This window comes from Babylonia areolata, chromosome 14, assembly GCF_041734735.1.
Source record: "Babylonia areolata isolate BAREFJ2019XMU chromosome 14, ASM4173473v1, whole genome shotgun sequence".
Lineage (NCBI taxonomy): Eukaryota > Metazoa > Mollusca > Gastropoda > Neogastropoda > Buccinidae > Babylonia > Babylonia areolata.
In genome coordinates this window covers 15,670,566-15,685,675 of record NC_134889.1, presented here as the reverse complement: position 1 = coordinate 15,685,675, position 15,110 = coordinate 15,670,566, and the positions used below count along the sequence as shown (strand labels likewise).

The 15,110-nt window shown below is 44.4% G+C and overlaps 1 protein-coding gene across 3 annotated transcripts in view; it reads right to left on the bottom strand.

The window, feature by feature from the left end:
- The window catches only part of LOC143289505 (E3 ubiquitin-protein ligase LRSAM1-like), a 50,345-nt gene that overhangs the window by 6,932 nt on the left and 28,303 nt on the right, over positions 1-15,110 (bottom strand). For 2 of the 3 annotated variants that reach the window (XM_076598493.1, XM_076598494.1), the window contains exons 16-23: positions 14,923-15,022; positions 9,474-9,564; positions 8,744-8,899; positions 5,962-6,057; positions 4,286-4,384; positions 3,423-3,554; positions 2,696-2,788; positions 2,308-2,376 (exon numbers count right to left, since the gene is read on the bottom strand). In XM_076598493.1, the coding sequence (XP_076454608.1) occupies positions 2,308-2,376; positions 2,696-2,788; positions 3,423-3,554; positions 4,286-4,384; positions 5,962-6,057; positions 8,744-8,899; positions 9,474-9,564; positions 14,923-15,022 (836 nt within the window). The remainder of the gene's footprint in view (positions 1-2,307; positions 2,377-2,695; positions 2,789-3,422; positions 3,555-4,285; positions 4,385-5,961; positions 6,058-8,743; positions 8,900-9,473; positions 9,565-14,922; positions 15,023-15,110) is intronic. The other variant, XM_076598495.1, reaches the window with a different exon arrangement.

Below are 15,110 nucleotides of genomic sequence, written 5' to 3'. Positions count from 1 at the left end.
AAGAAGGAACCACAGAATCAGGTTGGCTGTGTTTTTCGTGGGGGAAAACCCCAGACATGCATGCATTGTCTGCACACGGGCAGCCCACTTTCCAAAAGAAACCTTCAGAAAACTGGACAAAAAAAAAAAATCAACAGAAATAATCTGTGACAGGTATTTTTTTTTGCAAACAACTGCTGTTAACAAACCCAAAGAGAAAGCTATTGAACCGACTCTAATTAACTCATTCTCCTTCCGGTATGAGTTAACACGTACCACAATTACTTCCCCTGCGGACCTGGTACAAAGTATTCTCAAACCAATACACGATTCTAATTTAGTTCATTCTTGCTTGCTATGGAACAAGCTCCCTGATAACCTCCGTCATTCTGATTCCCTCGCATCTTTTAAATCACATCTCAAAACCCACCTTTTTCCCCTCAGCAGTAAGTTCAATTGTGGCAGGTCCACTTCCTTTGCGTTAGCTGTGCTTGACTATGTGTGTATACATATGTATGTGTACATAACTACATGCATGTATATGAATGTGTATTGTGTGTGCGTGAGTTTATGTAAGTTTGTGCCTGCCTATGTGTGCGTATGTGTTAGGGTTGCTGTTAGATACACATGTACTGTTAAAATGTATGTATGCAGTGGGTGTGCGTGCGTGTGTGTGTGTGTAGTCACATTTTGGTGTGTGTATGTAACATAGATATAATGTTTTATGTTAACAAAGCATTTTTGTAAAGCACCTAGAGCAGATTTCTGGATAGTGTGCTATATAAGTATCCATTATTATTATTATTATTATGATTCTCATCCTACACTGAACTGTTTACAGATTCGGGAGGCATGAAAACGAAGCTTTGACAGATTAATCCATTGATTTTCACCATTTTAGTCAACAACTCTACTTCTTACAGCAGTGGTCTCATGTAGTGCTGGTCCAGGGGAGTTGTAGGTATGTATGATAGTCGGTTGTGTCCGACTATGACCATCAGAACAGCAGAGGAGGCAACTGCTGTTCTGACTATTTGGGCTAGAATTTGATTATAGTGGAGAGTGTCTTGCCCAGGTTACATCCCCACTCTCTCGGCCAAGAGGGTTTTAGGACAGTCGGCGTCGGGATGGTTCCCAAAGGCCAACTAGCCCACAAGGCTGCAGCAATAAGAGCCAGTGCAATTTTGCCTCCTAGTTTGAGAGTCACAGTCCTTCACAAAAGACTAAGCTGTAAATGATTTCACATTGACTGAAGAAACCATTGATAATACAGCTCTCACTTTGCTGTTGGCCCAAATGTAAACTTATGTCAATCTGTGATATAAGCCGAGTGTTGGGCCGGAGTTGTAGGTAGCAGGCATGAAGCTGTGGGGTAGAATGAGTTAATATGTCTTGTTAAAAAAATCAAAAAAAAATCCTTCAATCATTTATATCAAGATACTGAAAAACAACCAACCAACAAAAAACCCAACAAATTCTGGGAGCATGCTCACAAACACAACTGCACAAGAAATGACAAAGAACTGTGCACTGTTTAAAAGGAAAAAAAAAACCGAAGCAAAAGGTGTATCGCACCATCATTTTGGCACTGCAAAGAAAGCAACAACAACCAAAAAAGTATTGAACCACCATTTCGGCACTGCAAATGAAGCCAAAAAAAAGTACTGAACCACCATTTCGGCACTACAAATGAAGCCAAAAAAAAGTACTGAACCACCATTTCGGCACTGCAAATGAAGCCAAAAAAAAGTACTGAACCACCATTTCAGCACTGCAAATGAAGCCAAAAAAAAGTACTGAACCACCATTTCGGCACTGCAAAGATAGCCAAAAAAAGCATTCAACCACCATTTCGGCACTGCAAATAAAGCCAAAAAAAGCATTCAACCACCATTTCGGCACTGCAAAGACCTCCAAGAACATTCTGGTCAGTACGGAAAATGGACAGGAAAACCAATCTGAGAGACTCAGGCTATATCACACACACGAACAGCAGAGCTGGAGGAATCTGGCGAACAGTTCTTCAGTGAGTCACCCCGGTGATTCTTCACACAGGTAAGGGTAGGGAAGAAGAATAAGGAGAAGAAGAAGATGAAGAAAACAAAAAAAAAAGGATGAAGAAGAAGAAAAAGAGTAAATGAAGAAGGAGGAGACGAAGAAGAAGACGAAGAAGAAGACAAAGAAGAAACATAAGAAGAAGACAGAGACTTTTAGTCTTATTAGCAACCACCAATCCAGAACTCTTACAGTTAACATTGTTAGGACCAAACATGCGCAAGTGCGACACTCCAAGATCAGAGTGACTGCAGCCGGTGAAAGGGGCGTTACCTTCGATGAGCAGACATCCTTCTTTGTCTTGTGGGCCTGCTTTTCTTTGTCCGCAGAACGGTGCTTTGTCTTGTGAGGAAAACACAGGTGGAGGGGAAATAAATACACAAAGAAGACAAGAAAAAACACGAAGGCACGCATGCTTCTCAAGTACACACATGAATGCAGAAACACATGAACGTTCGAGACTGTGCATACATACTCTAGCACCACGCATGCATTGCACACACACGCACACTCTCTCTCACACACACACACACACACTGAAAAAAATGATAATCTGAATTATAACGACATTCTTCCAGAAAAAAAGAAGAAGGTGAACAGAGGACACATCAAACTGCTTTGCACAGTCTTGGAATGTGGGACTGCTCTCTGCATCACTTACTTTCTCTTTCTGGGTCAGTTTCGAGGACTCCCCCCGCTGAAGTTCAATGCCGTTCAAGATGGCCTTCCGCAAGCCCAGCTCATGCACTCCCATCTGTTGACACACACGTTTCCATTCATGTACAGATATGAATATCAGGATATATATATATATATATATATATATATATATATATATATATATATATATATATATATATATATATATCGAACAATGGCTGCACACTCTACAAAGAAACGTGTAAACAGACACACACTCACACAGACACAAACACACATACACACTACATCTTACTCAATACACTTGCTCAAGCATACACATATGCACAGCACACACACATACACATGTTGAAGTACTTGCGCATCCACACACACACACACACACATTACACTTTCTCAAAACACATACGCACACACTCTGCATCTGTCTCAACACACACACACACACACACACACACACACACACACACACATATATACCACACATACAGACAGACACAAACATTACATCTTTCTCAAAACACACACATTACATTTCTCTCAAAACACACACATACACAAACTACACCTACCTGAACCCTTCAAACACACACACATTTCTACACACCCTCCCGACCAAAACACCCCCTTCCTCACCCCCTTGGAGTACAACCCCCCCCCCCCCCCCCCCCACCCCCCCCCCCCCCCGCATCCTCCCTAATCCCCCAAAAAAACAACAACAACCAAACCTGCTTCAGATCAGAGTCATCCAGCTGCATCATGGTCTCGATAGTGATGCGATGTCGGGCAAACACTGGGACGTATTCCTCCGCCCCAGCATGGATCAGAATCTTCTTCACCGCAATCTCCAGCTGACTCTCCTAGTCACAGACCAAGATACCGTCGTATACTATGGACACAGTGATATTCTTTCTCTCTATTTCGACCCATACGCCTTGATATACGGGGTGCCAAAACCCTGTGAAAATGCTCTCATGAATCAGATTATGGTGGAAAGTGTCTTGCCAACGTTATATCCACAATTCCTTGAGCCAAGTGGGCTTAAAGACAGTTGGCGGTGGGAATGGTCCCCATAGGCCAACTAGCACCAAAGGCTGCAGCACGGAGTCAGTGCAACCGTGCCTCCTAGTTTGAGAGTCATAGTCCTCCACAGAAGAACAAGCTGTGAATGAGTTACCACTGAACTAGAGAAATTTTCCTACTCGGTGGTTAAACAGAAAGATGCAAAAATAATACCAACAATATATATATAAAAAAAAAAAAAAAACGAAAGGAGAAGCATCTTGTACGCAAAGTCAAGTCACAGTGCAGTCTTTTTCTACAGGCTACAACAAGAAAAAAGAAAGAAACAAAAAAGAAAAGAAAAGAAAAAAAAGTTGCTTTTTTTTGTTTTTGTTTTAATTCAGTGTTCCAGACGCTATTTTTTTTCTGTTCAGAATTCTGTCATTGTCATCTCTTTTTTTTTTTTTTTTTTTTTTTTTTTTTCTGAGAGTCAAAAATGATAAATTCCAACTTATATTTTAGCCGGGTCTAGCATGTGCATGGATCACTTTTTTTTTTTTTTTTTTTTTTTTTTTTCTTTTTTATTCACCTTGTCGATGAGAGCCTGGGGCTTCCTGTCCAGCAGCCTCTGGTACTGCACCAGCCAGTAGTCTGTCTGGCCATCCTCCCTCTGCTGCTCCATCTCCACCTGTCAGGGGCCACACCACCACTGTCATCACTGGGGACCCTTCACTCTCCACAGGGGAGCTCGCTTCTGACCGGGTGTGTGTGGGTGGGTGGGAAGGGTTGAGAGGGGGTGAGGGGGTGGGGGGCTGAACGCAAAAGGGGTGTTTGTACAGCTTGGAAATTTTTTTTAATTTTATCTTAAAGTTATGTAACAATGATAACAACTGTAATACTTATACTACTACTACTACTAAAAATACCAATAATATGATGACAACAACAATAATACTACTAATTAAAGTAATAATATCAACAACAACAAAAGGAATAATAATAATTAGGAAAAAAAAGTTCACGATTATGATGATGATGATGATGTATGTATGACAGTCAGCTGTGTAATACTTCTACAATTACTACTAAAAATACTAATAATGATGACAACAACAATACTACTAATAATAGTAATAATATCAATAACAACAAAAAGAATTAAATTTATATATATATAAATATATATATATATATATAGATGATGATGATGATGATGATGATGTCTGTATGATAGTCAGTCGTGTCCGACTATGACCACAAGAACAGCAGAGGAGGCAACTGCAGTCCCAACTATTTGGGCTTGAATTTTATTGCAGTGGAGAATGTCTTGCCCAAACTACATCCCCACTCTCTCAGCCAAGAGACTTTTAGGACAGCTGGCGTTGGCATGGTTCCTAAAGGCCAGCTAGCCCACAAGGCTACAGCGCTAAGAGCCAGTGCAATTGTGCCTCTCGTCTGTCATTCACAAAAACACTAAGCTGTAAATGACTTCCCATTGTAACGGAGAAACCACTGATCATACAGCTCTCACTTTGCTGTTGGCCAAAATGTAAGCTTATGAAAATGTGTGTGTGTGTGTGAGAGAGAGAAAGAGAGAGTTTATGTGTTTGGGCACATGTGTTTTTATGTGATGTTGGGCCTGTGTACATCTGATTTTGCTTTCATATCTGTAAGACTGCACATTTAATGCGTATCATTGTGTCTGTGTGGAATCTGTGAAGCGTGGGAATGTGTGTGTGTGTGTGTGTGTGTGTGTGTGTGTGTGTGTGTGCTTGAATTTATTTGCTTACAGTTACTTATCCATCTATTTATTTACACTGTCATTATTATTATTAATTAATGAACTAATTAATTTGTTAATTTATTCATCTGTTCATTAATCTGTTTATCTTATTTGATTTTCCCTTACAGCCTGACTAAGTGTGCTGGTTTCCAATGCTGGTCTGACATCTGCTTGAAGTGGAAAGACATAACACTGAAGATGATACACACCACACGCACACACAAACACAAACACACACACACACCAACACACACACGCACACACACCCACTCACATACACAGGCATCTATACCCCACACATACACACGCACACTGCACATGCATGCTTGTGTAGATGTGGGTGAGTGCGAGTGCGAGTGTGTGTGTGTGTGTGTGTGTGTGTGTTTGCATGCACTCTCTCTCTCTTTCTCTCTCTCTCTCTCACACACACACACACACACACACAGATGAGTGAGGAAACGAACGAGATGACAGCCACTCACCATTCTGCGCTGGAGTTCTTTCTGACGTTTCTGCTGTTCATCCAGCAGCTGGGCCAACATGCCGGACAGGGCAATGCGTTTCTCTGCCAGCACACTCTATGCGCGCACGCACACGCACACACACACACACACACGCACACACACACACACACACACACACACACACGCACGCACACGCACACACACGCACACGCACACACACACACACGCACACACACACTCACACACAAACACACACACATCAAACCATCACGTTTTTTTCTTCTCCTCCGTTTCTTATCAAATGAACATTTTGTTTTCATTTTTCGTGAAGACAAACATAAAAAAAAAGAAAAAAAAGAAATGAAAAAACGAAAGAAAGAATCAGTTGTGCGATAGGGGAGACAGAGAGAGAGAGGGGATGAGAGGGAGTGTATGTGTGCGTGTGTGTGCGCGTGGTGTGTGTGCGTGGTGTGTGTGTGTGTGTGTGCGTGTGTGTGTGTGTGTGCGTAGATGTACAATGCGGTTTGGCTGACTGAAATGGAGAGGCACGTAAATTTCAGTAATCTGTATATTTGTATATAGCTATTTCCATTTGGTGCCATTTAATTTATCTTTTTATTTTCTATTCATTTTATTTGTTTGTTGTTTTCTTCTTATGTTGGACATGTGCTGCTGCCAAAAAGAAAATCTCTGTACCAAAGTATAGACAATAAAGTTTGTGTACTGTGTATTGTATTGTGTATTGTAGTGGTGGCTGAATGGTTACGGCGCTGAATTCTCACCCAAGCTCCCTGAGTTTGATCCCTGGTTCTGGCGCACCTGGAGGTTTTAAAGGTGGATTTTTCCTTTCTTTCTTTCCCCAGTTTCCCAGGTCAACATGTGTGCAGACCTAGTGCCTGAACCCCCCTTAGTGTGTCTATTGCAAACATGTTTCGATAATTCACAGGCCAAAAGAATATCATGTGCAAAGGTTTGGGGTTTTATTCCATGAAATCAAGTCCCCAACTTTTTATTTGTTTCTGATGATTTTTTGACTCACTTGTGTAAACAAAGTGAGGCTGTGTTTTAACCCGGTGTTCGGCTGTCTGTGTGTGTGTGTGTCTGTGTGTCCGTGGTAAACTTTAACATTGACATTTTCTCTGCAAATACTTTGTCAGTCGACACCAAATTAGGCATAAAAATAGGAAAAATTCAGTTCTTTCCAGTCATCTTGTTTAAAAACAATATTGCTCCTCTGGGATGGGCACACAAAAAAAAATGAAGCCTAATTATATGCAAACTGCCTTTACTGTTATATTTCTTTTTCTTTTTTTCTTATCATTTTTTGTTCAAACAGGAAGTTCTTTTGCTAAGCATGGAAGTTTTATTTATTTTTACAAACATTTTGGTGCAGACAGTAAAAAAAAGGGAAATTACTCTGTAATTAATGCTAGGGGACTTAATTTGCCACAAGTGAGTCTTGAAGGCCTTGCCTCTCTTGTTTATTTATTTGTCATCTGTATTCTTTTTACATGCAGCATGATTTTCCAAATAAACTTCCCAATTCCCAAACTCCTTCCTTGAAAAGATGCAGCTGTAACACAGACAATAAATAACCCATGTCTTTGTAAAGACATTACTGATCATGGAAACATTTTCTCACCATTTATGTCAAACAGAAACCTTACACACACACACACACGCATACACACGTGTGCACAAGCACGCACGCACGCACACACAGTACACACACACATACAGTATACACACACACAGTACACACACACACACACACTCACACACACACACACTCATCATTGATGTCACACCCTCCATACACCCCCCTTACCCCCTCTAGGACCTTCTCCCCCCTACACCCACACGCACTCATGACACACACAACACATAAACACATGCACACACACATACACACACACTCACAACACACACACACACACACCCCACAACACAAACACACACACACACACACAACATCAACAATACACACTCACAATGCCAACACATACACACACACCCCACAACACAAACACACACACACACACACACACACGCACGCACGCACACACACACACAAACACACAACCTTCAACAACACACACACACACTCTCACACACAAACACCATCACACAAACACACACACACACCACACACAAAAACCCAAAGAAATGTAATTCTTCTGCCCCTTGTGTATGGGTGTGGAGGATACAACTGCAATACATACTCACTGAATCACAACTTCAGTCCAACAATGTCACCAAAACAAGCAACACACACAAACACCCCACCCCTACCCCCACAACACACACACCCTCCACTACACACACACACAACTCCCCCCTGCCCCCCTCCCTCCCACCCACGACACCTTCTTCTTCTTGTTTCTTGTGTGTTCGTGAGCTGCAACTCCCACGTTCACTCGTATGTACACAAGTGGGCTTTTACGTGTATAACCGTTTTGACCCCACCGTGTAGGCAGCCATACTCAGCTTTTGGGGGGGGGGGGAGGGGGGGAGTAGGGGTGAATGCTGGGTATGTTCTTGTTTCCATAACCCACCGAACGCTGACATGGATTACAGGATCTTTAACGTGCGTATTTCATCTCCTGCTCGCATATACATAGGAAGGGGGTTCAGGCACTAGCAGGTCTGCACAAATGTTGACCTGGGAGATCATAAAAATCACCACCCTTTAACCCACCAGGCGCCGTTGCCGTGATTCGAGCCCTCAGACTGAAAGTCCAGCGCTTTAACCACTCGGCTACTGTGCCCGTCACCCACAACACCAACACACACAACTCACCATTTCGTTCTCCATCCTCAGCGCCCTCTTGCCCACCTCCACCACTGTCAGCTGGGCCAGCTCCGACTCGATCAGCGCCACCTGGCTGCTGATGCGAGAGTGCTTGGCGTCGCGCGCCATCATCAGTGCCTCCACGGCTTGCTTCTGCAGCGCCTCCTGCAACAGGAGGGGGTTTGGGGGGGAGATGAGGAGGTGGGGGAACGGGGGGGGGGGGGGGGGGGGGGGGGGACGGGTCGCCGGCGTGTCGGGTTAGAGGTGCAGCAGTGTGGTTAGTATTACAGTATTGTATTACCCCTTTTTTTTTTTTAATAAAAAAAATTCCCTAGAGTTTCATTACATATAAATATAAAGATATATATATATATATACACCCCTGTGTCCTCCCATATATAATATATATATATATATGGGAGGATGAAGGGGGTAGAAGGGAGAGTGGGGGTGAGGAGGGGGTGGGGGGAGGGGGTGTTTAGTGTGTGTCAGTGTGTGTGTGTGTGTGTGTGCGTGTGTGCATGTGTGCCTATCAATGAAAGGGGATCATTCTTCAAACAAAAGATTAATCACAACAGTGCAATCAAAATCCTGTACAATACTAATCTCTCTTTCTCTCACAAACACACTGACACACACACACTTAACACCCCCCCTGCCCCCTCACCCCCACTCTCCCTTCTACCCCTCTGCATCCCCCCCTGCCCCCTCCACATACACACACACACACACAAGTTACCTGTTCGGCCAGCGTGTCCAACAGCACGTTGTGCTGTGTGTCACGGTGATGCAGCAAGCTCTCTACCTGTCCGCTGCTTATCTCCTCCTCTCTGTCGCCACCCGCCACAACAGAGACAGCACACCAACACACAGACATCAGAACAAAACAGGATTCAACATCAGATCATCATCGTCATCAGTATTGTTATTCTCCCTGTCGCCACCCGCCACAACAGAGACAGCACACCAACACACAGACATCAGAACAGAACAGGATTCAACATCAAATCATCATCGTCATCAATGTCATCATCGTCAATGCGTCATCAGTATTGTTATTCACCCTGTCACCATCACCACAACAGAGACAGCACACCAACACACAGACATCAGAACAGAACAGGATTCAACATCAAATCATCATCATCGTCATCAATGTCATCATCATCAGTATTGTTATTCACCCTGTCGCCACCACCACAACAGAGACAGCACACCAACACACAGACATCAGAACAGAACAGGATTCAACATCAAATCATCATCGTCATCAATGTCATCATCATCAGTATTGTTATTCTCCCTGTCGCCACCACCACAACAGAGACAGCACACCAACACACAGACATCAGAACAGAACAGGATTCAACATCAGATCATCGTCATCATTGTCATCATCATCATCAGTATTGTTATTCTCCCTGTCGCCACCCGCCACAACAGAGACAGCACACCAACACACAGACATCAGAACAGAACAGGATTCAACATCAAATCATCATCATCATCATCAATGTCATCGTCATCAGTATTGTTATTCACCCTGTCGCCACCACCACAACAGAGACAGCACACCAACACACAGACATCAGAACAGAACAGGATTCAACATCAAATCATCATCGTCATCGATGTCATCATCGTCGATGCGTCATCAGTATTGTTATTCACCCTGTCGCCACCACCACAACAGAGACAGCACACCAACACACAGACATCAGAACAGAACAGGATTCAACATCAAATCATCATCATCGTCATCAATGTCATCATCATCAGTACTGTTATTCTCCCTGTCGCCACCACCACAACAGCACATGTCCATGCACACATCAAAACAGGAATCAAAATCAGATCATCATCATTACTGTCATTATCGTCAGTATTACTATTCTCCCTGTCGCCATCGCCACAACAAAAAACAGCACACCGACACACAGATATTAGATCAGGAATCAAAATCAGATCATCATCATTACTGTCACAGTCATCATTATTATTGTTGTTCTCACTGTCGACACGGACACAGCAGCACGCCAACACACAGACATCTGTTCAGGATTCAAAATGAAACCATCATCATTCCTGTCATCAGTATCAGGATTGTTATTCTCCATGTGGCCACCACCACAATAGCACATCGATCAACTTCAAGCTACTGACTGATTGACAGGGATATTTACATAGACCGTACGCTTGGTCACAGACCGAGATCTAAAAATGTGGATACAATATTGCTAAACTGGCCACGTTTCTATGAGCCAAAATCACAAACCACGAATTATCACTTTGCGAAGCTTATACGGTCGATTCATCGAAAGAGGAGAGAACATTCAGTTCAATCAGTTTCAGATATTTTTTTTTTCCCACACTGACTGTCAATCAGTAATACATGCCATCCAATAAAGGTCAGGTTTGCACTAAAAATTAATTTACTTTCTCTCACAGAGAGGTTCGCATACAGCATCATGTGGGATTCTGTTTCACTGTGCTCTGTATTGTTACAACAGTAGTGGGGAAGAGATTCAACAAAAACACCCCATTTAAATATTCCCCTCCCACTACAGACTGAAAGTCCAATGCTTTAACCACTCGGCTACTGTGCCCATTGTTGCTCCATTGGAATTTCTTCTCTCTCTCTCTCTCTCTTTTTTTATTTTTTTTTTTTTTTTTAAGGACACCATGCAAAACAGATTGCCTCTTTAATTGTAGGCGGAAATTGAATTGTTCTAAAACCAAAACTGGAGGTTGACACTAACTGTGGTGTGAAAAACAGACACTGCCCACTGACTGTAGTGGGAAAACAGACACTGCCCACTGACTGTAGTGGGAAAACAGACACTGCCCACTGACTGTAGTGGGAAAACAGACACTGCCCACTGACTGTGGTGTGAAAAACAGACACTGCCCACTGACTGTAGTGGGAAAACAGACACTGCCCACTGACTGTAGTGGGAAAACAGACACTGCCCACTGACTGTAGTGGGAAAATAGACACTGCCCACTGACTGCCCACTGACTGTAATGGGAAAAAAGACACTGCCCACTGACTGTAGTGGGAAAATAGACACTGCCCACTGACTGTAGTGGGAAAACAGACACTGCCAACTGACTGTAGTGGGAAAATAGACACTGCCACACTGACTGTAGTGGGAAAAAGACACTGCCCACGACTGCCCACTGACTGTAATGGGAAAAAGACACCCTGCCCACTGACCGTAGTGGAAAACAGACACTGCCAACTGACTGTAGTGGAAAACAGACACTGCCACTGTGTGTGGAAAATGACACTGCCCACTGACTGTAGTGGGAAAACAGACACTGCCCACTGACTGCCCACTGACTGTAAGTGGGAAAACAGACACTGCCACTGACGTAGTGGGAAAACAGACACTGCCCACTGACTGTAGTGGGAAAACAGACACTGCCCCACTGACTGTAGTGGGAAAAAGACACTGCCCTGACTAGATGTGGGAAAACAGACACTGCCCACTGACTGTAGTGGGAAAACAGACATGCCCACTGACTGTAGTGGGAAAACAGACACTGCCCACTGACTGCCACTGATAGTGGGAAAACAGACACTGCCCACTGACTGTAGTGGGAAAACAGACACTGCCCACTGACTGTAGTGGGAAAATAGACACTGCCCACTGACTGACTGTAGTGGGAAAATAGACACTGCCCACTGACTGCCCACTGACTGTAGTGGGAAAATAGACACTGCCCACTGACTGTAGTGGGAAAACAGACACTGCCAACTGACTGTAGTGGGAAAATAGACACTGCCCACTGACTGTAGTGGGAAAATAGACACTGCCCACAGACTGCCCACTGACTGTAATGGGAAAAAAGACACTGCCCACTGACCGTAGTGGGAAAACAGACACTGCCAACTGACTGCAGTGGGAAAACAGACACTGCCAACTGACTGTAGTGGGAAAATAGACACTGCCTACTGACTGTAGTGGGAAAATAGACACTGCCTACTGACTGTAATGGGAAAACAGACACTGCCTACTGACTGTAGTGGGAAAACAGACACTGCCCACTGACTGTAGTGGGAAAATAGACACTGCCTACTGACTGTAGTGGGAAAATAGACACTGCCTATAGTGGGAAAACAGACACTGCCTACTGACTGTAGTGGGAAAACAGACACTGCCCACTGACTGTAGTGGGAAAATAGACACTGCCCACTGACTGCCCACTGACTGTAGTGGGAAAACAGACACTGCCCACTGACTGTAGTGGGAAAACAGACACTGCCCACTGACTGTAGTGGGAAAACAGACACTGCCCACTGACTGACTGTAGTGGGAAAATAGACACTGCCCACTGACTGCCCACTGACTGTAGTGGGAAAACAGACACTGCCCACTGACTGTAGTGGGAAAACAGACACTGCCCACTGACTGTAGTGGGAAAATAGACACTGCCCACTGACTGTAGTGGGAAAACAGACACTGCCCACTGACTGTAGTGGGAAAACAGACACTGCCCACTGACTGTAGTGGGAAAACAGACACTGCCCAGTGACTGACTGTAGCGGGAAAACAGACACTGCCCACTGACTGACTGTAGTGGGAAAATAGACACTGCCCACTGACTGACTGTAGTGGGAAAACAGACACTGCCCACTGACTGACTGTAGTGGGAAAACAGACACTGCCCACTGACTGTAGTGGGAAAACAGACACTGCCCACTGACTGTAGTGGGAAAACAGACACTGCCCACTGACTGTAGTGGGAAAACAGACACTGCCCACTGACTGACTGTAGTGGGAAAACAGACACTGCCCACTGACTGTAGTGGGAAAACAGACACTGCCTACTGACTGTAGTGGGAAAACAGACACTGCCCACTGACCGTAGTGGGAAAACAGACACTGCCCACTGACTGTAGTGGGAAAACAGACACTGCCCACTGACTGACTGTAGTGGGAAAACAGACACTGCCCACTGACTGACTGTAGTGGGAAAACAGACACTGCCCACTGACTGTAGTGGGAAAACAGACACTGCCCACTGACTGACTGTAGTGGGAAAACAGACACTGCCCATTGACTGTAGTGGGAAAACAGACACTGCCCACTGACTGTAGTGGGAAAACAGACACTGCCCACTGACTGACTGTAGTGGGAAAACAGACACTGCCCATTGACTGTAGTGGGAAAACAGACACTGCCCACTGACTGTAGTGGGAAAACAGACACTGCCAACTGACTGTAGTGGGAAAACAGACACTGCCCACTGACTGACTGTAGTGGGAAAACAGACACTGCCCATTGACTGTAGTGGGAAAACAGACACTGCCCATTGACTGTAGTGGGAAAACAGACACTGCCCACTGACTGTAGTGGGAAAACAGACACTGCCCATTGACTGTAGTGGGAAAACAGACACTGCCCACTGACTGACTGTAGTGGGAAAACAGACACTGCCCACTGACTGACTGTAGTGGGAAAACAGACACTGCCCATTGACTGTAGTGGGAAAACAGACACTGCCCACTGACTGTAGTGGGAAAACAGACACTGCCCATTGACTGTAGTGGGAAAACAGACACTGCCCACTGACTGTAGTGGGAAAACAGACACTGCCCACTGACTGACTGTAGTGGGAAAACAGACACTGCCCACTGACTGTAGTGGGAAAACAGACACTGCCCACTGACTGTAGTGGGAAAACAGACACTGCCCACTGACTGTAGTGGGAAAACAGACACTGCCCACTGCTGACTGTAGTGGGAAAACAGACACTGCCCACTGCTGACTGTAGTGGGAAAACAGACACTGCCCACTACTGACTGTAGTGGGAAAACAGACACTGCCCACAAAAAATATTTCCCAAAATGCTGTTTCTAAACTTTGGCATTAGAACCCAGATCAAAATGACGTTTAGTAACTGCAGTCATTTAGTGTATTGCCACATCATCGGCTGATGTAATTTCAGAAAATCCTGGAGTCAAATGCATCGAACATTGCAACTTTAGTGATGAATGTGTGCAGCAGTGCCAAAAGCGCATAATTTTGGCCCTGATGACATGTTTTTGTGCGCTGCTAAGAATAGCTGGCTGCGACTTAAACCGGGTTTTCCCCATGCCGTGTCTTCGTGTCCCTTCACTCTTGTACCTTTCTCCTTTCTCTCAGCACTTGCGCTCACAGATTCGAACCCTCGCCACTCACAGCTCTAAGGCACGCTGCCCACGCATTTCTCTCTCCGATACTGTCAGCTGGCGCTGCTCTTCAAACTTCCTGAATTCTTCCAGCATGTAGTTCATTCCCTCTGAAAACACAACCAAACAGTCATGATACCATACAATCAATCATCAATTAACAATGAATAGTCAATCAATGCCTGAGCCATTACCCAT